The 26,689-nt window shown below is 51.7% G+C and overlaps 1 protein-coding gene and 1 long non-coding RNA gene across 11 annotated transcripts in view; both read left to right on the top strand.

Moving 5' to 3' along the window:
* Positions 1-26,689, top strand: part of SCARB1 (scavenger receptor class B member 1) — an 87,520-nt gene that overhangs the window by 1,166 nt on the left and 59,665 nt on the right. For 3 of the 10 annotated variants that reach the window (XM_063785288.1, XM_063785287.1, XM_054664700.2), the window contains exon 1: positions 11,293-11,444. The exons of 5 other annotated variants lie outside the window; for them this stretch is intronic. In XM_063785288.1, the coding sequence (XP_063641358.1) occupies positions 11,403-11,444 (42 nt within the window). In that variant the 5' untranslated portion in view covers positions 11,293-11,402. Of the gene's footprint in view, positions 1-310; positions 429-11,292; positions 11,445-26,689 lie in introns of those variants that run through there. 2 more of the 10 variants (XM_063785289.1, XM_054664701.2) reach the window with 1 other exon arrangement.
* Positions 1,049-2,021, top strand: LOC134807422 (uncharacterized). The gene is made up of 2 exons (XR_010147868.1): positions 1,049-1,233; positions 1,397-2,021. It is a non-coding gene; the product is annotated as an uncharacterized LOC134807422 (long non-coding RNA).

The raw sequence follows: 26,689 nt of genomic DNA, 5'->3' as shown, positions 1-26,689 counted from the left end.
CTCTGCCCTGGGTGCCTGGGTGGCCTGTTTGAATGAGCCTGGAGTTAGGGAAGGGCTGGGAGATTGCAGAGTGTCACATTTGAACTAAAAGCCATTTAGAGTTTTGAAGCCCTGGAACCCACACATGCAGTGGCGGGGAGGGGAAACTGGGGCTCACTCTTATCAAAGTTCTAGCCAGATGCAGAGCTGGGGTGAAGATGTGGACATTGTCACTCTAATGGACGTCTTTTCCCCTTGGCCTGCCTCTTTGGACTGGGTTTCTTAAGAATGGTTCCTTGTCCACATTTCATGTCTGTTCCCTCATTCACAGAGCGAATGAATGAGTGAATGAATGAAGGATCTGCTTAGATCTGGCTGCCACACTTCTTGGGACCCAGCTAGCTGGCCTTAAAGATGGAGCAACATGTGGTCTCTCTCAAGGTCTCTGGGTGAGCAGTTGTCTAGGGCATCTTAGCCACGTTGTGTCTATTTTTGATTTTTCAAATCTTGTCCCGCCAAAGCCTGTAATCTGACTGCAAAGAGGTCCCGGTGGATGGTGACACTGTCTCTGGGGATGGCAGGAAAATCAGCAGAATGGCCTCTTCTCCCCCATGACAGCTCAGAAGCTTTCTCTGTTACACTGCGGGAGCTTTATTTTTCTGTGGCCTACTCATACTGAAACGTGTGTGTCAGTGACAGACAGCCTTGTGGCTGCTGCAGTGCCAGGACCCCACTGTGTGTATGCAGGGTCCCTAGAGGGGCTATCACTCAGGCAGTTCAAGCATGTGACCCTGTGCTGTGAGTGAGCACCTGGTCTCTTGCTATGGGAGTGTGGGGACTTATGCCAGGTAAAGAGTCTTGCCAACTCAGTTATTCGGGGGCTTATTTCAAGGTGTTTTCTTTCTCAGGGTGTCATCAGGTTAAGTATGTCAGTAGGGTGTGTGTGTGTGTGTGTGTGTGCATCACACATGCATGCACCACCAAATTTCCCCACTCCTCTCCTGGGCTTCTAAAGAGGAAAACCACATTGTCCTCAATTGTCCTGGAGCTAGGAGCATCTGGCTTAAAGTTGAACAGGAGCCTCCCAGCATTCTTCTGTGGATATCCCAAAGGCGATTGGTTTGGGGCCGAGTGGTGTGAAGGCAGGAAGACACGCCCAGCCCAAGACGGCCACTTCTGGAACCGCCCAGGCTGGAGCAGCGGCCAAGTGCCTTAGCATGGAAGAAGAGAGCCTGTGTTCAGGGGACCAGGCGGGTGAGACACGCGCATAAGCAGGGACTGCCTGCTGGTGTTTTCTTTGGCTACATGAGTCTGTGTGCAACTTGAATGGGAGGCCTTGTGCTTTTATTTTATTTTTTTTTAATATGCTTTTTGGTTAACAACAGAAGTCCCTACAGTTGGCCCTCTGTGTCTGCAGGTTCTGCATCCGTGGATTCAATCAACTGCAGATGAAAAGTTTTCAGAAAAAATCCCCCCAAAATAATAATACAACTAAAAAAAGACATAAAAACAATACTGTATAACAACTATTGACATGGCATTTACATTGTGTTAGGTATTATAAGTAACCTAGAGATGATTTAAAGAATACGGGAGGATGCACGTAGGTGATATGCAAATACCACAGCATTTTATGCAAATACCACAGCATTTTATGTCGGGGACTTGAGCATCTGCAGATCTTGGTATCTATGGGGGTCCTGAAACCAATTGCCCTCTGACATTGAGGGACGACTTTATATAAAATATATGAATACTTGCTCGTAAAAAAAAGTTCAAATGGAGGAAAAGAGAGAAAGTTTCCCCCATTTTATTCCCCTCCTGAGCTATTATCACCATCATTGGTGTGGATCTTTCTAGACCCTTTTCTGTGTACCAGGAGCCTGTATGTATACATATTAATATATATTTTACATAACTTGAACTAAGTGTAAGTGAACTTGAACATGTATAATTATCTTGCAATTTGTTTTTCAATTCAAAGATACCATCTGAAAAATTTTCCATGTCTCAGCAATAAATCTACCCCGCGTTTTCCTTCATCACTGCTGGTATTCCTTTGAATGGTTATAGACTTGTTTACCTGTTTCTCCATTGACTGATCATTTTCTCTGTCACAAATGACAGCGATATCCCGACACATCCCTCTTCGTGTGGTTCATGAACATTTCCATAGGGTGGATTTCTAGAAGTGGGGCCTTGGGAGCAGGTGTGCTCAGTTTGAGTTTTGATGATTACGGCCAAATTGCCCTTCTGCACAGCTCTGTTGCTACATCCACCCACAAGGTATGGGGCTGTGCCACTTCCCCTATCTCTGCCATCACTGGTAATTACTGATTTATCATTACCATTTTTTGGTAGCCAAGTTCCCATGTGTCTCTGGTCCTCCAAGGAAGGCCCAGCTGTTGGACATGGGGGAGAGGCCCCTCACTGCAGCTGGGCTGCAAAAAAGGGATGCTCATCTTCCGAGGCTGCCGTCTTCAATGATGAGCTGGGGTGAAGATGTGGATATTGTCAGACTAGTTGACATCTTTTTCCCCTTGGCCTGCTTCTTTAGACTGAATTTCTTAAGAATGGCTTCTTGTCCACATTTCATGTCTATGTCCTTTTCACAGAACTTGGATGTGTGCCCCCAGGGATCTGAACCATGTCTTCATTATTCACCGGATCACCTGAGGTCAGGAGTTTGAGACCAGCCTGGCCAACATGGCTAAACCCTGTCTCTACTAAAAAACACAAAAACTAGCTGGACATGGTGGTGCATGCCTGTAATCCCAGCTACTTGGGACGCTGAAGCAGGAGAATAGCTTGAACCTGGGAGGCTGAGGTTGCAGTGAACTGAGATCGCGCCACTGCCCTCCAGCCTGCGTAATAGAGTGAGACTCCATCTCAAAAAAAAAAAAAAAAATGAAGGAACTTAGAAATATGTCTTAGCATGGGTAGGCCATAAAAACACATTACTAATTGAAAAAAGCTCTGGTGCTATTTATGTTAAAAAAAACCCCACCAAACAATATTCTATATTTTCTTTCCATTTTTATTTTTATTTTCGTAGAGACAAGGTCTCACTATGTTACCCAGGCTGGTCTCGAACTCCTGGCCTTAAGTGATCCTTCTGCCTTGGCCTTCCAAAACACTGGGATGATAGGTGTGAACCACCGCGCCCCGCCATTATTTTCAATGGCTTAATATTAGAATATGTTAAAGTTTGGGAAAAGGTGAGACTAACAGAAGTGGCTACTCTAATGAGAGAAGGCAGGACACTGGGGGTGTGGCCAAAGGAAACCTAATACTTTATCTGTAATGCTATTTTTTTTTTTTTTTGAGATGGAGTCTCACTCTGTCGCCCAGGCTGGAGTGCAGTGGCACGATCTCGGCTCACTGCAGCCTCTGCCTCCTGGGTTCACACCATTCTCCTGCCTCAGCCTCCTGAGGAGCTGGGACTGCAGGTGCCTGCCACCACACCCAGCTAATTTTTTTTTTGTATTTTTAGTAGAGATGGGGTTTCACCGTGTTAGCCGGGATGGTCTTGATCTCCTGACCTTGTGATCTTCCCCTCTCGGCCTCCCAAAGTGCTGGAATTACAGGCATGAGCCACCATGCCCGGCCATTATTTTTGTTTTAACAAAGAAAATGTATCCACATGCTACGTGTTTGATTAAAAATTACAAGGCCAAGCATGGTGGCTCAAACTTGCGATCCCAGCGCTTTATGGGGCTGAGGTGGGAGGGTCACTTGAAGCCCTGAGTTTAAGACTAGCCTGGGCAACATAGTGAGACCCCCATCTCTACAAAACAAAACAACAACAACAACAACAAAAAACTAAGCTGGCGCATGGTGGCATGCACCTATAGTCCTAGCTACTTGAGAGGCTGAGGTGGGAGGATATCTTGAGCCCAGGAGCTCGAGGCTGCAGTGAGCTGTGTTTGTGCCACTGTACTCCAACCTGGGCAACAAAGTGAAATCCCATCTCTTTTTTTTTTGAGATGGAGTCTGGCTCTGTCGCCCAGCCTGGAGTGCAGTGGTGCAATCTCGGCTCACTGCAAGCTCCACCTTCCGGGTTCACGCCATTCTCCTGCCTCAGCCTCCTGAGTAGCTGGGACTACAGGCGCCCGCCACCACACCCACCTAATTTTTTGTATTTTTAGTGGAGACGGGGTTTCACTGTTTTAGCCAGGATGGTCTCAATCTCCTGACCTCGTGATCCGCCCATCTCGGCCTCCCAAAGTGCTGGGATTACAGGCGTGAGCCACCACGCCCGGCCAAAATCCCATCTTTTAAAAAAAAAATTACAAATGAACAGATACATAGCTTTCCTCAAAGACTGGCCAGATGAATGCACCACACAGACCGATGAGGCACACTGCAAAGGGGCCCTGTGGTCGAGGTTGCTTGGAGAGGCTTTGGGGAAGCGCAACTCATTTCTTTTCCCTTCTGCCAGTGGGTAGGATTGGAGAGAGGTGTTTGGACAGGCACACTAAGGGCCGCGATTGTGAACTTCGTGGCATCCATTCATGGGCAGCTTACTGTGCACCGGGCAGGGTTCAAAGCACCTTTGTGAAAATTGTCTCGTTTAGTCCCTGCAGAGGGCCGTGACATATGACTTATTGTCTTCAGTGTCCGTTAAGGAGACAAGCTGAAGAGAGTAATTTGCCCCAAGTGACCTCGCTAGTGTATGTGTGTGCGTGCATGCATGCACGTGTGTGTGTGTGCGTGAAGGTGTCTGTCTGTCCCAGAGGCAGATGCCATGAGAATGGGGACTCTTGCTCCCATTCCCTGGATCTGAGCCTGGCATGCAGCTGTGCTCAGGTATGTGGGTGAGTAACGAAGGCCTGGTTCAGGTCCTGGGGGGCACACCTCCAAGTTCCCTTATGTCTCTGGTCCTCCAAGGAAGGCCCAGCTGGTGGACGTGGGGAGAGGCCCCTCACTACTGCTGGGCTGCAGGGAAGGGGTCATCTTCCAAGACCACCATCTTCAATGATAGGCCTCATGGCCTTCTTCCATGTCCAGGAGAGAACCTGGGTCCCCTCTGCTGTCTTTAAGTTGGTTTTCTAGATGGACTCAACCTCGGTTGCCTTGTCCTCCTGCTGGGCTTCCCCCACCTATGATCCCTGTCTCAATAAACGGCACCTCCATTTGTTTCCCCAGGGGTAGAGGCAAAAACCTTCGGTCATCTTTGCCTGCATGCTTTTTTCCTGATACCCCTGTATCTGCTGAGGCAGGGGCTTTCCCATCACTGTCACTGCAGCGTCCCCGAGGGCCATAGCAGCGCCTGAGCTCCTTGCCACCCCTTCAACACCAGTCAGGTTACAGAATGAATGAGGCGGGCACGACCCCCAGCCCTGGCCTCAGGCTCTTTATCTCACCCCTGCCTCCCTCAGCCAGAGCCACACAGTGTGCCTTGGGGAGCCCAGGCACCAGGGCCAGCCAGGGATGTCACCGGCTGTCCCTGAGTTTGTGCCTTTTGGGAAATCTTTGTCAATCAGTTAAAAGATGGGGGTTGATGGGAGATAACAATCAATGGGCACTCGTTGTGGCCGGATACTGTTCCAAGTGTTTATGTGCATTATTCATTTTAGTATCTAAAATAGGTACTATTGTGTCTTATTTTATTGAGGGAAATGGATGCACAGAGGCGGAAAGTAACTTGCCCCATGTCACATAGCTCCAAGCGGTTGAATCAGGATTTCAAGTCTGGGGGCCGACTCCACAGCTGGTCCCGGTGGCCTCTGCGCACTGCGTCCTCCTGGTTCTCCGTGTGTCTGAGCAGGTCGACTGCATGCTTAAGGCGGGCGGCGGGGGGTGCCCTTCTTATATTCTCTTCCTGGGCTGCCCCTTCCTTTTCTGTGCATCACCAGGGAACAGCAGGGTCCCTTCGAGGCTTTGTCCTAATCATCACCCCGCCAAACTTTGCTGGTGCAGAGTGCACCCTGGCCTCTCCCTTCCGGGGGTAGTCTGAGACCAGGGACATGTTCTTCAATCAAAGGCACCAAGTGAGGCTCCCGGGGAGGCCACCTGTTCCTAGCCCAGGGCTCCCAGTGACCCCGGGGGCTGGACTCCCACCCATCCTGCAGGGGCCGCCCGCTCTGCACCTTTATCAGCCCCGCGCTGCGCCTTTATCAGCCCCCCTGCGGAACCTGGGAGGGAGGCCCAGTGTCTCCACCTACCGGGCGTTTTGGACCCCCTTGTTTGGACATGTGGGGCAAAGCCCTAGAACTGATCACTGGGCACAGGTGGGGAGGGGGCTCCTCGAGGACAGCTTGGATCACAGGTGTGTGCCAATTCTGTTTTGTTTTTCTTCCTCTTTCCTGCCATTGAACTTCCTACTCCTTCTAGCATGTGAGAGACAGCTTCAACTTACTCCCTGGCGACGGCTGAAAAACATGGGCTATTTTTAGTTTGCGTGAGTCTAGTTTATTTGCTCCTGGTAGATTTGCCTCTCCCTGTCTTCATGAGTGTGTGTGTGTTTGCACACACATGTGTTGGTGTGTGTACACACGTGCTGATGGTGAAAACAGTGACACACACACCTGTGTAGGCATGCACACACCTGCCTTGATGTGTGACGACATGATGATGTGTATGCAGACACCTGTGTTGATGTGTGCCCACATATGTTGACACAGGCACACATGGTGTGTCTGTACATGCAAATGGACACACATGAACACACGTGTTTATGCATGTCCTTGTGTGTTGATGTGTCTGCACATACATGTTGATGTGTCCCGCTGTGGTTGGCCTTTCTGGGGCCAGGCCCAGCACCTGGGGTTTCCAGGAAACATTCCCTGTCCCTTCCCGGAATGGCCGGTACTTGCTGTGCCTCCGCCGGGAGATGCACCCTGATTAACTAGAACGTGGCGAAGCTCAGCCACCTGGAATCGCCTTACCCTGGCCTTTGGTTTCTAGCAAATGGGATGGAAGTGAGTCCCCATGGAGGGCTTGCTCCATGAAGGTGTTTTTCCTGGATTAGTCTTGGTTCCAGTGGCGATTTGCTGCAGGCTTGTTGGCACTGTCATTCGTGGGTCCTGCATGGAGGTTCCTTAGTGTCCAGAGGGTGATTCCATGTCTGTGGTCAGCAAAAGAGAGGCCCCTGGGGCCATAAGCCACACCCCCCAAGGCTGAGCCCAGAGAGTTTGTGGTTTAAATCTTGGGCCTGGAGGATTCTGTGGAGGAGAGTTCGGTCCAGGCCTTCTGCTCCAGGAGGCGCTGGCAGCTCCGACACCACAGACACATTAATTGTGCGGAGAATTCAACGCTAGGGCTCAGTCAAAAATCAAAAACGCAAAACAAAAAGAGAATCCCTTTTATTTACCTCGTCTCCCTCCCCCTGTTTGGACATGATCTTGAGCTCTGCTGGCCCAAAAGTGGCCAGGCTGGAGCTGTCTTGCAAAGAGAAACAAAAACAACACAAAAAGCTGCGTTCTTGACTTTGAAGCCTTAAAGGGCCCAGGGGCTGGCTCCCTGTGGGTGTTGGGGGTGATTTTCCTCCCAAAGCCTGCGTGAGATATGGAGACACTCCGCCTGCTCAGAAGCTCCCCAGGTCCCGGGTTCCAGGAAGCCTCATGGCCCAAGGCCTGGCCGTCTTAATTTTCTTGTTTTCTTTCCCTCCACTCCACTGTTTCTTCCTGTTCACTGATTGCCTGTGCTGGGGAGGGGGAAGGAACGGGAGGGGCCTGACCTTGTTCACTTCCTGGCATTTTGGGTGAAGTTCCTTACACCTCCTCTGGAAGCTTCTAGAAGGACCCTTGAGGCGCTTTAAATCTCCATTCTCTGGGTTTTCCTCCCACCTTCCTGGCTGCTCTGTCTTCTTGCCTGCTGATGCCTCCTCATCTCCCTGGCCTCCCGCCTTCTGCTGGTGGAGCTCCAGGCATCCTTTCTGTGTCTCCTCATCCCTCATCCTTGGGGTGGGCTCCTCCAGCCTCGCGCCTGAATGGCATCTCTGTCCTGACCACTCCCAAATTGGTATCCCTGGGCCCAGACCTTTCCCCTGAACCCCACCCCCGAGTGTCCAACAGCAGAGTCCGTATCTCAACTCGGGGTCAAAGGCAGCTCACGCTCGCCCCGGCTGGCTCCTCATCACCCTCGGCCACACCTGTGGCTCCCACCAGCTTCCCACTCCATCATAGCCCCCCCATCTTCCAGTTGCCCGGGCCAACATCTTGCACTCAGCCTTGACTCTGTTCTCTCCACTTCCCGCAGAGAACCCGTCAGAAAGTTTTATGGCTTCATCATCTAAATATACCCAGATTCCAACTACTTCTCACCACGCCCGAGGCGCCATCACCTCTGGTCCAAGGCGCCATCACCTCTCCCCCGGATTCCTGCATCCGCCTCCTCACTGGCCTCCCTGTGCTCACCCTTGCTCCCCAGTGGGGTTTCTCAATAAGCAGCCATGGGAGCCCATCAAGATTGCACTTAGCACCTCCTCCCCTCAAAGCCCTGACATGGCCAGACCCATCCCCTAGGAGTCACAGCCAGGTCCTAACCTGGCCCAGGGCCTGTGCCATCCACCCCTGCCACTTTTCTGGCGACGTCCCCATTCCCTTTTCCCTTGCACAATGGCCTCCTGGCCATTCCTCAGCCCCATGGGCCCAATCGCCTTAGCTCTCCTGACACAAGCCCTCTCATCTCCCGTAGGTCTCTGTTCAGCTCTCACTTGCTCACGGAGACCCTCCCCTGATTCCGTTTGTGCATCATGCAGGTTCCCCCTTGTCCCCCTGTGCTGCCAGCCCTCCTTACCCGCTCTGCTTAGACCTGTCAGCCACTGTAGATACCCTGGAACTTCCCTGGGTATCATGTTGATTGTTTATTGTCTATTTCTCCCCATGAGAATGTCGGACTGTGAGGGCAGGGACCTTTGTGTTATTTGTTGCCGTGACCCAAGCCCCTGGAACAATGCCTAGCACATAATCGCGGGTTCTCAAATATTTATTGAAAGGATGTTTGAAAGACAAGGGTTGTTTCACAGGATGGTTCGTGACCAGTGGCAGGTTGTGGTCCTGTGCAGGGCAATGGGGCCTACTCCTCCACCGGCCGTGGCCGTCACCCCAGACCGAGCTGCCACCGTTGTTTCCCAGTGGATGCTGGAGTGTCATCATGGGGCTGTTTGCTCTGCTGATTTATACCACACTGTTGTCACTTCTCCCCATCAAAGCCAGGATGCTCTTTAAAACATGCGAATTGGGCCGGGCACAGTGGCTCATGCCTGTAATCCCAGCACTTTGGGAGGCCGAAGTGGGTGGGTCACCTGAGGTCAGGAGTTCAAGACCAGCCTGGCCAACATGGTGAAACCTCGTCTCTACTAAAAATACAAAAATTAGCCAGGCGTGGTGGCATGTGCCTGTAATTCCAGCTACTCGGGAGGTTGAGGCAGGAGAATTGTTTGAACCTGGGAGGTGGAGGTTCCAGTGAGCCGAGATTGCACCATTGCACTCCAGCCTGGGTGACAGAGCGAGACTCCGTCTCCCAAAAAAAAAAAAAAAAAAAAAAACTATGCAAACTGGATCATTTCAAGAAGCTGAATAAAATCTTCCTGCATTTGGTATCAAAGCTGTGAGCCTCATTTTCATGGGCCCTGCCCATCTCAACTCAGCATTCTCACCCCACTGCAACCTCACAGGCCTTCCTTTTCCTCCAACATGTCACATGCTGTCCTGCCTCAGGGCCTTTGGAAGTGCTTTTCTTTCTGCCTGGACCGTCTTTTTGTCTCCCTGGCTCTTATGCTTGGTTCCTCTTTTATGTTTAAATGTAACCTTTTGAAGCTTAAATGTAACCTTTTGAAGAAGACACCCCGTGATTGCCCACCCCACCCAATGGACAGTTGCCCCCCACGTCCACTGTCTGTGCCATCTGTGTGGTTTTTCAGCTGGAGGGCAATGGCCCCATCTCGGCTCACTGCAACCTCCTCCTCCCCAGTTCAAACGACTCTCCAGCCTTGCCTCTTGAGTAGCTGGGATTACAGGCGTGCACTGCTATGCCCAGCTAATTTGGTATTTTTAGTAGAGATGGGGTCTCACCATGTTAGCCAGGCTGGTCTCGAACTCCTGACCTCAGGTGATCCACCTGTCTTAGCTTCCCAAAGTGCTTGGATTACAGGCATGAGCCACCACGCCTGGCTTGCGCCATCTGTGTTATAACCACACCATGCTATTCCCTTCTGAGCCCTTAATAGTCTCTGAAATTATCTCGTCCACTTGTGTGAGTTCCATGAGGACAGAGACTTTATCTGTCTCGTTCATGGCTGCATTTCATAGTTGGAGACCCTTGTCCAGGGCAGAGAACCGCCTAGCGTAGGACCTTGGGCTAAGGCAGAGAGGCCCCAGTGGGGGTCCTCCGCAGCGTGGACTTTGGAACCAGACTCCCTGAGTTCAGCAGTGGCTCTTGCACTTCCTGTCTCTGTGGCTGTGGGTGAGTTGCATAACCCTGCCGGGCGTGTTTCTCTGGGCCTCCCTCCTCGGGCTGTAGCGAGGGGTAAGGGAGGTCATACGCCCTGGGGAACACCCCAAAGCCTGGGTCCCTGGGATGCATCCACAGATTGTAGGCCTGAGTCTTAACACACTCCATCTGGATTTCAATGACTTCTGCCTGGTTCCAGTGCTGGGCTGTTTCCCTGTCTGAGCTTTGGTGGCTTCTGATTGACCCCTTTCCTGCCCCAGCATGAAGGTGGAGTAGCCAGAAGGAAGGGATGCGGGTGTATAAAGATGTCATCAGGACTGTCTGTGGATGGTGGGTAAAGAGACAGCACCTGTCATGGTGGAAGGGCCACAGGAAGCGTGGAGGCTGTTTCTGGGGCCACCTCCTGCCTCCAGGAGGAAGCAGGGATCCTCCTGTTGGCATCTTGGTCCCATCAGGTGTCTTGGATGGGGCTGGGGCTGGGAGTGTTTCTCTCCCTGAGCATTTAAGCCAAGGTTCATTATTTAGAATGGAACCATTTATAGGCCAGGCACCATTATTACATTATTCCTAAAGTGCTGGGATTACAGGTGTCATGCCTGTAATCCCAGCACTTTAGGAGGCTGAGGTGGGTGGATCACTTGAAGTCAGGAGTTCGAGACCAGCCTGGCCAACATGGTGAAACCCCATCTCTACTAAAAACACAAAAATTAGCTGGGCATGGTGGCACACACCTGTAGTCCCAGCTACTTGGGAGGCTGAGGCGGAGGACTGCTTGAACTCGGGAGGTGGAGGTTGCAGTGAGCTGAGATCGCGCCACTGCACTTCAGCCTGGGTGACAGTGAGACTGCATCTCAAAAAAAAAAAAAAAAAAAAGAATGGAATCCTTTATGTTTCACTTTGTTCTCATTAGCAGGATTGTGCGAGGCTGAATCAGGAGACCGAGGTCCATTCTGCTTGTGATTTTGCTCCGTGCAGGAATGTGGAGGTGTGGCCCATAAGCATGTCATTCATGCAAAATCATCTACATGCATTCAATTAGAAAAAAAAGGAAAACAGCAGTGACCCTCGTAAGTAGACTTGGTTAGTGTCAATGTAGGGAGTGAGTTTCTTGTGACCCTGCTGTTCTTCCTGGGTCCCGTGACAGGGCATCTGGACAGGCTGAATGCGATTCTAGAATTAGATTCCTATGTTTTTATATGTACGCCCCAGTCTCACTTGCCAGTGGCTTCCTCTGACGCTTAGAAAATAAATGGCATCTGCACCACGTCAGGGAGAAACTGACTGCTTTGGAATTCCCAGAAGCTCTTGGAAGGGAACCTTCCTGAGGGATATTGAAGGAGAATTAAAGAATTTTCTCAGTGGCTGGCACAACTTATGGAGTCAATGCTCATTGGCTGTGATTGGCTGAGCTGGGATCACATGTGCATCCTTGGACCAGTTGCTGTGGCTCGAGTAATGGACTGCTGTGATTGGTCAGCCTTGGGTCGCCTGCCCATTTGGAGCCAGGGAGGGAAGTAGTTCTTGCCCACAGAGACTCAGGTAGGAGTGGGGTGGTTCCCAAAAGGCAAAAAGGAGGGGCTGTTGTCAGGGGGACGAGGCGGCCATAGGCAGCAAAAATGGGGCTGAGCCCCTTTGCCCCCAGATAGCTTCCCACTTCATCCCCGCATTGCCTTTTACTGTCTCTGGCTGTTACAGTATTAGAGATTATTTTGTTTGGCTGACTATTTTGTTTACCAAGGCCTCTTGAGGAGGTAGTAGCTTACCAGCTGTTTATTATTTATTTATTTACTTATATTTACTTACCTATTTATTTTGAGACAGAGTTTCTCTCTTGTTGCCCAGGCTGGAGTGCAATGGTGTGATCTCGGCTCACCGCCAACCTTTGCCTCCCAGGTTCAAGCGATTCTCTCACCTCAGCCTCCCAAGTAGCTGGGATTACAGGCTGCGCCACTGTGCCCAGCTAATTTTGTATTTTTAGTAGAGACAGGGTTTCTCCATGTTGGCCAGGCTGGTCTCGAACTCCTGACCTCAGGTGATCCGCCCACCTCGACCTCCCAAAGTGCTGGGATTACAGGTGTGAGCCACGAAGCCCGGCCTATTTATTTATTTTTTTGAGACATGGTCTCAGTCTGTCGCCCGGGCTGGAGTGCAGTGGCATGATCTTGGCTCACTGCAACCTCCGCCTCCCGGGTTCAAGTGATTCTCCTGCCTCAGCCTCCTGAGTAGTTGGGATTACAGGTGCCCGCCACCACACCCGGCTAATTTTTGTATTTTTAATAGAGGCGAGGTTTCACCAGGTTGGCCAGCCTGGTCTGGAACTCCCGACCTCAAATGATCCACCCACCTTGGCCTCCCAAAGTGCTGGGATTATAAGCATATGCCACAGTGCCCACCCTTTATTATTTATTTATTTAGATTTTTTGAGACAGGGTCTCACTCTGTCACCCAAGCTGGAGTGCAGTGGCATGATTACGGCTCACTGCAGCTTCAACCACTCAGGCTCAATCGATCCTCCTACCTTGGCCTCCTGAATAACTGGGACTACAGGTGTGCACCACCATGCCCAGCTAATTTTTAGATTTTTTTGTAGAGACAGGGGTCTTGCTATGTTGCCCAGGCTGGTCTTGAACTCCTGGCCTCAAGCAATCCTCCCACCTCGGTCTTCCAAAGTGCTGGGATTACATTCATGAATCACTGTACCTGGCCTAATTGCTTTAATGGGGAAAGTTTCATCAGCTGTCAGATTGTTAGATCTGGACTGACTTGGGTTCCGAAGCTCAGTTCTATCTTTTATTTTTCCTTTGGAAACCAAATTCTGTAGGTAGCAGAGGTTTACTCAAGGCCACGGAGATAGTTAGCAGCGAGTGCTGGGTGGGGCCGACTGTCCCAGGCTAGCTGGATGGAGGCCAGGAGGGCCCGGGCAGCAAGGGTGGAAGGGGCCTGGGTGGGTGCAGGAGGAAGTCATTAACGAATGTTCTTCAGGCAGAAAGTTCCCAGGGTCCCATTGATACCCCTGCCTGTTCACATCCTGGCGGCAGGACTGGGACGAGGCGTTTTTTAAAAAGTGGGGGAGATATCAGGGCTGGTGTGCCAAAGTTCAGGCTTTGTCCACCCAAGGTGAGAGGCTGCAGGGGTGTGCCGTGGGCAGAGAGGGGATGAGGTAGGGGTGGGGGGGGATGAGCTGCCCAGATGCACCCGCGGAGGAGTTGATCTGGAATCCTAGCCACTGGGTTTACCCTGCAGTGTGTCCCAGCAGCATCCCAGGCTTCTCTCCAGCCTTTGGCAGGGCTTTAGCTTCCAGCAGCTCAGGTGGACCCCAGCATATGGACTTTGAAGGCAGGCAGCCCAGGTTCAAATCCTGGCTTGGCCACTTCCCAGTTGGGTGCCTTCAGGCAAGTGACTTACCCTCTCTGTGCCTTTTTTACTTTTCTGTAAAATGAAGTTAATAAAAGTGTCTCCTACATAGGGCTTTTAAGGTGGCAGAATTGGCACATGTCACACTTCAAATAGCAGCTCGGCAAGTGTCAAGTAAGGGCTGGCTGTTTCCAACATCTTAACCTGATAGACACAGACATAGAGAGGGATCCATCTGTCAGCAGTTTGCTGAAATGGGACCCTACTATGCACGCTTTGCTGCACCGTGGGTTTCTCACGCTGTCATCGCTTCTCCATGTCGTCCTCAGTCAGCCGGGATTTTCTGGTGATGATCATGCTCTGATTCTCTAGATGGCTGGAAACGCTCCACGGTGCGGATGTACCTCGGCTCGTTCTGCCGTTCTCACGAGGGAGGCATCCAGCTTGTAAAATAAAGCAGCCCAGTGTGTTCTTCCACCACCACATCACCCAAGGTTCTATTTTCAAAAATTTTATTTTGTAAAAATGGGAAGAAAAGTACAAGTTGCTGCATGTGCATCCTCTCTCTCTCGTTGCTGAGCCTTTTGGGTGCATCCTAAGGACAAGGACGTCCTTCTCCATGGCCGTGGACCACGGCCCCACTCAAGAAGGCCACGAGGATCCACACCTTTAATCTGACATTCTGTGTTCAGATTCCCTTACGGTCCCAATAACACTTTTTGTCGTAGTTGTTCATTAAAAAATTTTGAATTGGCTGGGCGTGGTGGCTCACGCTTGTAATCCCAGCACTGTGGGAGGCCGAGGCAGGTGGATCACAAGGTCAAGAGATTGAGACCATCCTGGGCAGCATGGTGAAACCCTGTCTCTACTAAAAGTAAAAAAATTAGCCAGGCATGGTGGCGCACACCTGTAGTCCCAGCTACTCGGGAGGCTGAGGCAGGAGAATTGCTTGAACCCAGGAGGTGGAGGTTGCAGTGAGCCGAGATCGTGCCACTGCACTCCAGCCTGGGCGACAGAGTGAGTCTCCGTCTCAAAAAAAAAATTTTTTTTTTTGAATCCAAGGTTGCATCCTGTGTCTGGTTGCCTCATGTGTTTTTCCTCTTTAATCCAGACCTGTTCTCTAGCCCTTTTCTCTTTGCTGGGTCTTTCAGGACACTGGCATCTGTAAAGGGGCCAGGCGGGTGCTTTTGGCAGGATGGCCCTTGATTTGGATCTGTCTGATTGCTTTCTCAGGAGTGCACGTGGTCTTCCCACAGACTCCCACACAAAAGCCTCATTGTGTGAATCAGATTGGAGCAGAGTGTTTCTGATGAGCCGGGGTTGGGTGCCTGGATCCTCCCCCAGCTCCCAGCCTGGCAGTCACAGTGCAAGTCTGAACCTCTTGGGTTGAAGAAGCCTGTGATTCCTCCTGGCCCCTTCCTCCACCTGCTTTCTAAAATTCCTGGCTCTCATTCCTTGCCTTTGAGTGGTGATGTGTCCATCCTTCAGCGGCCCTCGGCCAGCCTCTGCCCACCCCGGTGCCATCACATGGGAAGAGATGGCGGATCTGATCCCTGACTCATCCCCTGGACCAGAAAGATTGTGGAAACCCTGGGGTCTCAGGGCTGGTCGGGTGGAAACGGGAGGCTGGATGGAGTGGCAGGTGGGGGCTTTTCCTGTTTTGCCTCTCCCTACCTGGGCCTCCCGGCAGCCACTAGCCCAGATGCCCAGGCCTCAGAGCCTTGTGGAAATTCTTGTGCCAGATCATCTTGGCCCTGTCTGGCCTCCTGGCAGGCCGGTGGAGGTCAAACTGGCCTTACTTGGCCGAGAGCCCATTGCAGCCAGGATCCCTTGGCAGCTCTGGGAACAGCCAAGTCTCCCCTGTCCTTGGGATTTCCTTCCACTGTCTGTTCCCAGGCTCCTGGACTCCACCTGCTGCAACCCCTCGCTTTGCACTTTCCACCCAGAGTCTTGGATTTCTGTTTTTTGTGAAATTTGCTCACTTTGAGGAAAGTGTAAGACATATGCAACCAAACATGTAACTAAGATGAACATGCATGCAATCACCCCACGTGAAGAAGAGTGAAAGCTCATCTGCCCTGAAGCCCCTGCAGAAGACACTGTGTTTGGTCCCAGCTTGCTTTGCTTTTTATAGTATCACTCCCTCATAGCCATCCCTAAACACTGGGATTAGTTTGGTCTGGTTTTGGACTTAACTTGGATGCAGGCATACTCTCAGTATTTTTGTTTGGTTTGGTCTTGCTGGTGTTGCTTCATATCGTATTTGTGGGATCCACCCACATTGCTGCGATAAGCTGCACTCTATTTTCATGGCCATGTCATATCACAGTTCATGATGCTAATCAGAAGAAGCTGAGTGTCACAGTTCATCTGTCTTTTTTTTTTTTTTTTTTTTTTTTTGAGATGGAGTCTTGCTCTGTGGCCAGGCTAGAGTGCAGTGGCGCGATCTCAGCTCACTGCAACTTCTGCCCCCCGGGTTCAAGCAATTCTCCTGCCTCAGCCTCCCAAGTGCACCACCATGCCCAGCTAATTTTTGTATTTTTAGTAGAGATGGGGTTTCACTATGTTGGCCAGGATGGTCTCGACCTCTTGACCTCATGATCCGCCTGCCTCGGCCTCCCAAAGTGCTGGGATTACAGGCGTGAGCCACCGCGCCCGGCCAGTTCATCTGTTTTAATCCTGATGCTGGTGACTGTGTTCACTTCTGGGTTATGACACACTCGTGTCCCTGCCTGCAAGGGACATGTGCCTGAACCCCTCTAGGGCCCGACAGTCGGAGTAGGGGGGCTGGTCATGGCGTGCGTGTCTTCACCTGCATGGAGAAGGGCCAAGCTCTTGTCCAAAGTGGTTGCAGCGTTTCCAATCCTATCATTTGTTTTTCATTTAATAATTTATTGAGTTCAAATTCACATATCATATAATTAATCCTTGTAAATCGAATAATTCAGTGATACCACCACTTCTACCTAGTTTAAAAACATTTCCATCCCTCCCAAGTAGAATTGCCCATTCTCCACTCTTTGCAGCTCCCCAGCCCCTGGCAACCACTCATTTTCTTTCTGTCTCTACAGATGCACCTGTTACGGACATTTCTTTCTTTCTTTTTTTTTTTTTTTTGAGACAGAGTCTTGCTCTGTCGCCCAGGCTGGAGTGCAGTGGTGCAATCTTGGCTCACTGCAACCTCCGCCTCCCGGGTTCAAGCGATTCTTCTGCCTCAGCCTCCTGAGTAGCTGGGACTACAGGCGCCCGTCACCACACCCGGCTAATTTTTTTTTTTTTTTTTGTATTTTTAGTAGAGACGGGTTTCACCATGTTGGCCAGGCTGGTCTCAAACTCCTGACCTCAGGTCATCCACCTGCCTTGGTCCCAAAGTGTTGGGATTACAGGCCTGAGCCACCGTGCCCAGCCCTGGACATTTCTTTTTTTTTTTGAGACAGAGTCTTGCTGTGTCACCCAGGCTGGAATGCAGTGGCGTGATCTCGACTCACTGCAACCTCCGCCTCCTGGGTTCAAGCGATTCTCCTGCCTCAGCCTCCCCAGTAGCTGGGACTACAGGCGCCCGCCACCACGCCCGGCTAATTTTTTTTTTTTTTTGTATTTTTAATATAGACGGGGTTTCACCATGTTGGCCAGGCTGGTCTCAAACTCCTGAGCTCAGGTCAAACACCTGCCTCGGTCCCAAAGTGTTGGGATTACAGGCCTGAGCCACCGTGCCCAGCCCTGCACATTTCTTATAAATGAAATCATGCAATGTGTGGCCTTAAGTGCCTGGCTGCTTCCGCTTAGCGTCATGTTTTGGGGTTCATCCGTGGTGTGGCATGTGGAGTGCTGCTTTCCTTTTTGTAGCTGAGCAGGCCTCCACGGTGCGGGTGGACTGCATGCTGTTTTTCCGCGCCTCTGTGGATGGGCGTCTGGGCTGGTGGCTGCCGGGAGCGGTGCTGCTGGGAGCGCGCATGTTCGGGAACTCGCTTGGCTTCTGCTTTCAGTGGTCTCCTTTTATGCCCTCCTTCCCCTCACCCCTCTCGCTCTTCAGCCCGCCCTGCCCCTGCGCCCATCCTCTGTGTGGCTGCGTCTGTAAACCTGAGTGTGTCCTTGGACCTTGTGCAGTCCTGGGCGATAGCACAGATTCCGGAGCCTGCAGGGGTGGGTCCAGATCCCGGCCCTGCCTCCTGCTGCTGTGTGACCATGGACAGGCTCTTCGAGTCTCTGGTCTCTGGTGGGTGTCCGAGTCTGCATGGGAGGCAGAGGTTGCAGTGAGCCGAGATCGTGCCACTGCACTCCAGTCTGGGCAACAGAGCAGGACTCTGTCTCAAAAAAAAAAAAAAAAAAAAAAGAAAGAAAGAAAGAAAAAAATGTCCATAACAGGTGCATGGGCCAAAGACCATGTATTCCCGTACAGTTCTGGAGGCCGGAAGTCTAAGATCAGGATGTCGGCAGGGCTGGCGTCTCCGGAGACCCCTCTCCCGGCCTCATAGACGCCACCTTCTCCCTGTGTGCGCACATCCCCGGTGACTCTCTGTGGGTCCTAATCTCCTCTTCTAAGGGCGTCAGTCAGATTGGATTAGGGCTCACCCCACTGGCCTCATTTTAACGTCATCACCGATTTAAAGGCCCTCCCCCCTCCCCAATACAGTCACATTCTGATGCACCGAGGGTTAGGGCTGCAACATGGGAATTTTGGGGGGACACTGTTCAGCTCATAATAGTAGGGTACCTATAAAATGGGCTAAAACCATGCCTTCCTATAGGATTCAGTGAGGACTGAGGGAGCTAGAGGTGGAAGTGCTTTGAGCTGGGGGTGGCACAGGGAGGCCCCCTTCATGTGGTGGGTCACGTCTGAGGAGAGGGCGGCTTCTCCATGCCATGCACGGTAACTCGTGTCAACATTCCTCGTGCTGCCCTGTTTAAAATCTATCCGTGTTCCTATGTGTGTATCAGGCTTATTGCTTCCTTCTGCTGCCTGGACCCCCTAATTCATGTTCATCCTGTTGTATTTATTCCCTTAGCGATGGGGGTACCTTGGTTATGTCTGACTCCTGCCTCCACAAACAGCAAATATGCTGGACCCTGCTGCCTTGTACTTCTCCAGAATTTCCTGGGGATGCGCAGGAGTGGAATTGCTGTAGGGCAGAGGGGGAGCCATTTTCACCCAACATGCCTTCCAGAAGGGCCACTGCTGTTCACCCTCCCAGCTCTCACATCCTCTCCAGCACCTGAGACGATTTAGCCTTCGAGAATGTCTGGGGTCTCAGTGAGGGTACGTGGTGCAGCATTGTTCTCATGTGCTTTTCTGAGGTGTGAAGTTGAGTCTCTTCCTTTCATAAGTCCTCAGGTGGGGGTCTGAGGCTCAGAGATTTTGAGGGCCATGTTGGAGGGTCACAGAGCAAACTGGGGCTAGACCCCACCAGCTTGGGCTTGGAGGGGCTCCAGCTTGGATGTAGGGCCCTTCATAAATCCAGGATGATCTCATCTTGGGATCCTTAACTTGGTAACATCTGTAGAGACCCTATGTTTAAATAAGGCCACATTCTGAGGTTCTAGGTGGGCATGAATTTGGCAGGGGACATGCTTCAGACCAGCACTATGTGTGCAGGTGCCCAATCCTCAGATCTGCAGAGCTCTGGGTTCAAATCCAGGTCCCATTACTTGGGTCCTGTGGAAACTCACTTTTTTCCTAAAAGCCGATTTCCACCTCTGCACATGGGGCCAATGTTCTTCCATCTCACAAACCAGAAGTCAAGGCCAGGCGCAGTGGCTCATGCCTGTAATCCCAGCACTTAGCGAGGCAGAGGTGGGAGGATCGCCTGAGGCCCGGAGTTCAAGACCAGCCTGGGTAACATAGTAAGACCCCCCCCATCTCCACAGAAAGTAAGAAACAAAAACAAAACAAACTGGACGCCAAGGAGAGCAGCTGCGGATGGTCACGTGCCTCTCCCTGGGTGTGCCCAGCTCTTACCCAGAAAGCCCTGGCTGGCATTAAAAATAAGGAAGGTAAAATAGGGATATGATCAAACAAATTAAAAGTGTACGGAAAAAGAGTCAGCCTTCTGGAAAGATCACAGCACGACACTGCTCCCCTGGCCCCAGCTGGTCTTTGCTCCAGAGGTGACTTGGGTTAATAGTTCCTTGTTTTTCCTTCCTGCAATAAACATGTTTGCGTCCACAGAGGGGGACCCACACCCGTATCCTTCCCTTCCGTGGCACACGTCCCACAAGGGCACACGGTTCCCATGCTTTTCTGCCTCTTGGCTGGGGCACCTAGGTGGATCTTGGCATCTCTTGTTCCCGCACGGAACCCATCCTCATCCCAGCCCTGGGCCTCTGTCTCCCAGCAGGCTTTGCAAATAGGACCTTGTAAAGGACAGGGCTGTGTTTCCCAAAGGCCAGAGCAGTGAAGAGGGGCATGTGGGGTCGTGGGGCACACCTCTAGGACATTGGGGTCCAGGGGTCCTTTCCAGTAAGACCTTGCTGTACTGGAAACACCCCTGTGTCTTTCAGGGCTTTTTTCAGAGTCAGGGTTGATGTGACCGCCACGTTTCCTCTGGGCCTGACAGCTGTAATCTGTGGCTTGGGAGTGCAGATAAGTGTGATGAAGCTGCCAGCAGGCCTGGGCATCTGTGCCCTTGGTGGGGGCAGGGAGAAGAGACAGGGACTGGGATGCTGGGGCCAGGGCCAGAGCCCCGCTGAGATATGAGGTCCCCTTCCACCCTGGGAGGTGTGTGGGGAGGAGCTTCCTCGAACCCCTTTAGCTGGGACGGATGGAAGAATGAGCAGCTTTGAATTTCCGGCAGCGTCTCCAGCTTTCCTGGGGCTTTCTCGGCTTGTGTAATTGATGAACTCCAGTGCGTGAGGCCATTGGAGCCTTAGAGGCCTGTTTCCCCTGGACAGGTGACTGCCTGGGCCAGAGGCAGCACTGGCATGGTGCCCTCTTGCTCCTGGCTGGGAGTGACACGGGGCGTGGGGCGCTTTGCATTCATCCCCAGCTGTTTGGGCACATTTACAACCCTCATTTTACAGATGGGACAAACCCCAGTGGAGAATCTGCTCCGGGCAGCTGTTTATGAACCACCTGAATGGGGCACACAGGACTGTGGGAGGAGGAGGAGGGACCCCCAGGGCTGAAGTGGCAGGGAAGGTTACTCATCCTTTCGGCCCATGTTTACTGCTCACAAATTGTGGGCCAGGTCTCGTGCCAAGTGTTGGAGCTACAGCCGTGGACAAAAGAGACCTGGTCCTGCTCACGGCAGCTACGCTTTAGCAGGAGGGATGGGCCATGGAGAAGCACATGGAAGAGGTGGGGTGGCGAGAAGAGCTAGGAAGGGGACAAGGCAGGTGAGCTGACATGGAGCCACTGCTGGGAAGGGGACTCCTTCTGATGTGGGAGTCAGGAGGGCCTCTCAGAGGAGGGGCTCTATGAGCTGGGGAGCAGCCGGCAAAGAGCACAGCAGGTTCAAAGGCCGGAGGTGCGAAGGAGCCTGCTGTGTTGGAGGAAGAGGGAGCAGGCCAGTGGGGTTGGGAGAAGTGACTGGAGGGGGTGAGAGGGGACAGGCATGTGGGGGCCTTGCAGGACACCTGGAGGAGTTCAGATTTGGTTTTCAATTCCGTGGAGGGTTCTGAGCAGGGAAGAGCCATGATCTGACTCAGTATTTTTTTTTTTTTTTTTTTTTTGAGACAGAGTCTTTCTCTGTCGCCCAGGCTGGAGTGCAGTGGCATGGTATCAGCTCACTGCAACCTCCGCCTCCCGAGTTCAAGCAATTCTCTTTTTTTTTTTTTTTGAGACAGAGTCTTGCTCTGTTGCCCAGGCGGGGGAGTGCAGTGGCGCAATCTCCGCTCACTGCAAGCTCCGCCTCCCTGGTTCATGCCATTCTCCTGCCTCAGCCTCCCGCGTAGCTGGGACTACAGGCGCCCGCCACCACGCCCGGCTAATTTTTTTGTATTTTTAGTAGATACGGGGTTTCACCGTGTTAGCCAGCATGGTCTCAATCTCCTGACCTCGTGATCCGCCCACCTCGGCCTCCCAAAGTGCTGGGATTACAGGCGTGAGCCACCGCGCCCAGCCTCAAGCAATTTTCTTGCTTCAGCCTTCTGAGTAGCTGGGATTACACGTGCGTGCCACTACACTCGGCTAATTTTTGTATTTTTAGTAAAGATGGTGTTTCACCATGTTGGGCAGGCTGGTCTTGAACCCCTGACCTCAGGTGATCCACCTGCCTTGGCCTCCCAAAGGGCTGGGATTACAGGTGTGAGCCACCACGCCCAGCCTGACTCAGTCTTGAAGAGCTCTCTGGCTGCTGTCTGGAGAAGGGAGTGTTGGGGGCCAGGCTGGAAGCGGGGAGGCAGAGAAGATGGTGATTTGAGCCAGGGTGGGGGTAGTTTTCTAAATGGAAAGAAGGGAACATATTCGAGTTTTTTTTCAGGGAGAGTCAACAAGATAGGTCAGTGGACTGGGGTGCGAGGGAAGGAGAGGAATCAAGGGTGGTTCCTCACGGTTTGAGGAGTTTGGTAGATGGTGGAGCCGTTTTCCGAGACGAGAAGATCGGGGGAGGGAGGTTGAGAGCAGATGGAGTGTGGGCCTTAACTCTGGTCCTAAAATCAAGCGAGGACAACTCAACAACAAGAGTCAGACAACCCCATTAAAACACGGACCAAGCACCTGCAAAGAAGACATGCAGGCAGCCAGGCGCGGTGGCTCACGCCTGTAATCCCAGCACTTTGGGAGGCCAAGGTGGGCGGATCACAAGGTCAGGAGTTCGAGGCCAGCCTGGCCAAGATGGCGAAACCCCGTCTCTACTAAAAATACAAAAATTAGCCGGGTGTGGTGGCAGGCGCCTGTATGTAATCCCAGCTACTCAGGAGGCTGAGGCAGGAGAATCGTTTGAACCTGGGAGGTGGAGGTTGCAGTGAGCCAAGACTGTACTCCAGCCTGGACAACAGAGCAAGACTCTGTCTTAAAAAAAAAAATGCAGATAGCCAACGGGGACATGAAAGTGTGCTCAGCGACACTCGCTCATCGTTAGGGAAATGAGAATCAGTGAGACACACTCATACCCATTAGGATGGCCACTTGAGAAAACAGAAAATCTCAAATATTGGTGAGGATGCGGAGAAATCGGGGCCCATGTGTGCTGTTGGGGTGAGGGTGCAGAGAAATCGGGGGCCATGTGTGCTGTTGGGAATGTAGGATGGTGCAGCTGCTATGTGGAGGCCCCCCCAAAATTTAACATAGAATTACCATATGGTGGGGCAACCCCACTTCTGGGTATCAAAGAAATGGAAGTGGGAACTTGAAGAGGAATCTGGCCACCTCGTTCATTGCAGCGCTGTTCACGATGGCCCAACGGTGGGAGCAACCCGAGTGTCCGCTGATGGGTGGTGGGTAAGAAGCTGGGGCCCATCCACACGTTGGAATAGGATTCAGCCTGGAAAAGGAAGGACGTTCGGACGCATGCTGCGACATGCACGGGCCTTGAGGAAGTTATGCGAGTGAAATAAGCCACAACAGGACAAATACCGTACGATTCCATTTGCATGAGCTCCCTAGAGTAGTCAGATCCACAGAGACAGAAAAGAGAATGGTGGGTGCCAGGGGCTGGGGGAGAGGGGGTGCAGAGCTCTTTTTCAGTGGATACAGGGTTTCACTTTTGCAAGATGAAAGAGTTCTTTAGATGGATGTTGCTGATAATTGCACAACATTGCAAATGTCCTTAATGCCACTGAACTGTACACTTAAAAATGGCTAAGTTGGGCTGGGCGCGTAGTGGCTCATGCCTGTAATCCCAGTACTTTTGGAGCCCAAGGTGGGTGGATCACGAGGTCAGGAGTTCAAGACCAGCCTGGCCAAGATGGTGAAACCCCATCTCTACTAAAAATACAAAAATTAGCCTGGCATGGTGGCAGGCGCCTGTAATCCCAGCTACTTAGGAGGCTGAGGCAGAGAATTTCTTGAACCTGGGAGGCAGAGGTTGCAGTGAGCTGAGATCACACCACTGCACTCCAGCCTGGGTGACAGAGCGAGACTCCATCTCAAAAAAAAAAAAAAAAAAAAAAGGCTAAGTTGGTAAATTTTATGTTTACCCCAATTAAAATTAAAAACTGTGGCAGGGTTTAACCTGAAGGGAGAAATGGTACCGGCCCCTCCTGCTTGAATGGGTTGGGCTGTTGGTTTGTAGATGGTAGACCAGACGGCCCAGCCTGTTGGCCAGGGTCAAATTCCAACATGCTGAGCCTGTTGCAGAAGACTTAGCCTTTGAAGCAGGCAGCCCTGAGCTTCTGATTCCTCCAGGCCCAAACCACCGTTGCCCTATTTTACAAGACCTTGGCTGGCTTCATGACGTGTTCTTGAACTGGAGCCAGTGGTGAGCTCAGGGAGGCTCCTGTAACAATAGTTCCCTGAGGCATGTTTATAGCCGGGTGCCCTCTTCACAACAGACACATGTCCTGGGTCATCTCATTCTCTCTGCACTGCCACGGGGAGGATGGGGAGGCAGTCACGTCTCCATGTGGCATATCAGGGGACCGGGGTGGGAGGGGCTGACTGAGCCGAGGCCAGAACTAGGTCTGCAGCCCTGGCCCTCTCCCTAATGGCCAGATCCGGCCTCACCCGTGAAGCTGGCCTGGCAGGGGACGGCCCTTCCTGAATTTCTGTGTGGTCTAGGCTGGGGTTGGCATGCTTTTCTGTACAGAGACAGAGTCAATATGCTGAGCTCTGCAGGCTGCACGGGTTGTGTCTCAGCTACTCAGCCCTGCTGCTGTGATGCTGAGGCTGCCATTGACGACACAGAAATAAGTCGAGGTGGCCGCTGTGGGCCAGTGCCACTGCATTTATGAACACCGAAATGTGAATTTCATATAACTTTCACATGTCATGAAATGGCATTTTTCTTTCAATTGTTTGTTTATTTATTTTTAACATATTTTTTGGAGACAGGGTCTCACTGTGTCACCCAGGCTGGGGGGCAGGGGCACCATCATGGCTCACTGCAGCCTAGACCTCCTGGGCTCGCTATCCTCCCACCTTACTCTCCTGAGTAGCTGGGACAACAGGCATGTGCCACCACGCCTGGCTCATTTTTTTTTTTATAGGTTGGTGGGTGGGTGTGTAGAGGGGGTCCTCACTATGTTGCCCAGGCTCATCTTGAACTCCTGGCCTCAAGTGACCCTCCCACCTTGGTCTCCCAAAGTGCTGGGATTACAGGCGTGCAGCACTGCACCCAGCTGGCTGACTTTCTTTCTTTTCTTTTCTTTTCTTTTTTTCTTTCTTTCTTTCTTTCCTTCTTTCTTTCTTTTCTTTCTTCCCTTTCTTTCCCTCTTTCCCTTCTTTCCATTTGAAAATGCAAAATGATTGTTAGCTTGTGGGGTGAGTAGAAATAGGCATCAGGCTGGATTTGGTCCACAGGCTGTAGCTTGTTGAAACCTTTCTAAGAACAGAGAAGAATAATGTTTTTGCTTGAAAACAGCCAGCTTTATTGAGGTTGGGGTGTTTGAAAGAAGGCATATTCACTGTCTGACTTGTGTGGAAACAGTGGGGCTGGGATCAGCCCTGGTAGAAATTGTTTTTGTCCAAAAAAGCAAGTAGAGGTGGGCTGCCTGGAGTTCCCGTCATGCAGGTGCAACTGGGGAGCAGGATGAGGCCCTGATTTGGCGGGGAAGGAGAGGTTGTGCTTGATTCATCTCTGTGCCCGGGGACCAGGACTGTATGCACCTTCCAGCATTCTCTTCGCTGGTCTGAGCTCCTTACTTGCCACGCCTGTGCTGGGCCTTTACCAAGGCAGTGCCCAGCCTTTGGTGTCAGACCCAAGGTCAAGACTCTGTGCCACCATTGGGTTTGTGCTCTTGGGCAAGCGAGTGGTTTAATCTCCCTGTACTTCACTTTCTTCATCAGTAAAATGGAGACGAATTATTAGCTGTATTCTATTTTATTTTATTTCATTTTATTTTGAGACAGGGTCTTGCTCTGTCACCCAGGCTGGAGTACAGTGGCACGATCATGGCTCACTGCAGCCTCTATCTCCTGGGCTCAAGGGATCCTCCTGCCTCAGCCTTCCACGTACCTGGGTCTACAGGTATACACTACCACACTTGGCAAATTTTTAAACATTTTTTGTAGAGATGGGGCTCACTGTGTTGTGCAGGCTGGTCTCGAACTCCTGGGCTCCAGTGATCCTCCTGCCCCAGCCTCCCAAAGTGCTGGGATTACAGGTGTGAGCCACCACACCCAGCCTAATTGTTAGGTTTAAATAAATGAAAGCATTGCTTTAAATGGGATGCTTTGAGCTGGAAACAACATAAAACTTGCCTCCAGTGGCTTCTGTAATGCAGATGTTTACTGTTGTGCTTCCTGAGAGATGGGAGGTGGTGGTTTCCAGATGCATTCAGCAGTTCAGAACATCGTGCTCTGCCTCAGTAGATTTTGCCCAGTGGCTCTCCGAGGTGGTTGTACTGATGGACACTCTGGCCAGTGACACATGCGCGAGACCTCTGGTGCTTGCCAGTGTGTGCCAGTGAATACGTGTGATGTCCCTGAGCTCTTCCTGCTGGGTACCTGAGTCACTTGTGAATTGCATGTCCTCTTCCCCACTTCCTGCTCAGTCCACGAGGGCAGGAATCCTGTTGGATTAACTTTACCCCTGTAGCACTGATCGCCCGCTTTGGATGCTCAGGCAGGGTTGAAATGAATGAATGACTGAGTGAATGAATGAATGAATGAATGCCACGTTCTCATCGTATGTTACTATAGGACAGGGATTGCAAACTGTGCAGGAACATACATGGGGGAAGGGCCCTGGCATGAGGTGATAGGGAGTGGTGGGGCCCGTTGCAAGCTGGAGGGCACACCCCAACTGTGAAGCGGCCCCTGCTTTGCTCCAGCAGGCTGGGCCACGTGGCGTGCAGGCCCAGAGCTGGACATCACCGAGGTTCCCAAAAGAAGCCAGAAGGCAGGAATTTACCTGCTGGTTTA

The sequence above is a fragment of the Pan troglodytes genome, chromosome 10 (assembly GCF_028858775.2).
Source record: "Pan troglodytes isolate AG18354 chromosome 10, NHGRI_mPanTro3-v2.0_pri, whole genome shotgun sequence".
In the NCBI taxonomy this organism is placed as follows: domain Eukaryota; kingdom Metazoa; phylum Chordata; class Mammalia; order Primates; family Hominidae; genus Pan; species Pan troglodytes.
The sequence above is the reverse complement of the archived record's forward strand: the minus strand, read 5'-3'. Positions and strand labels throughout refer to the sequence as shown.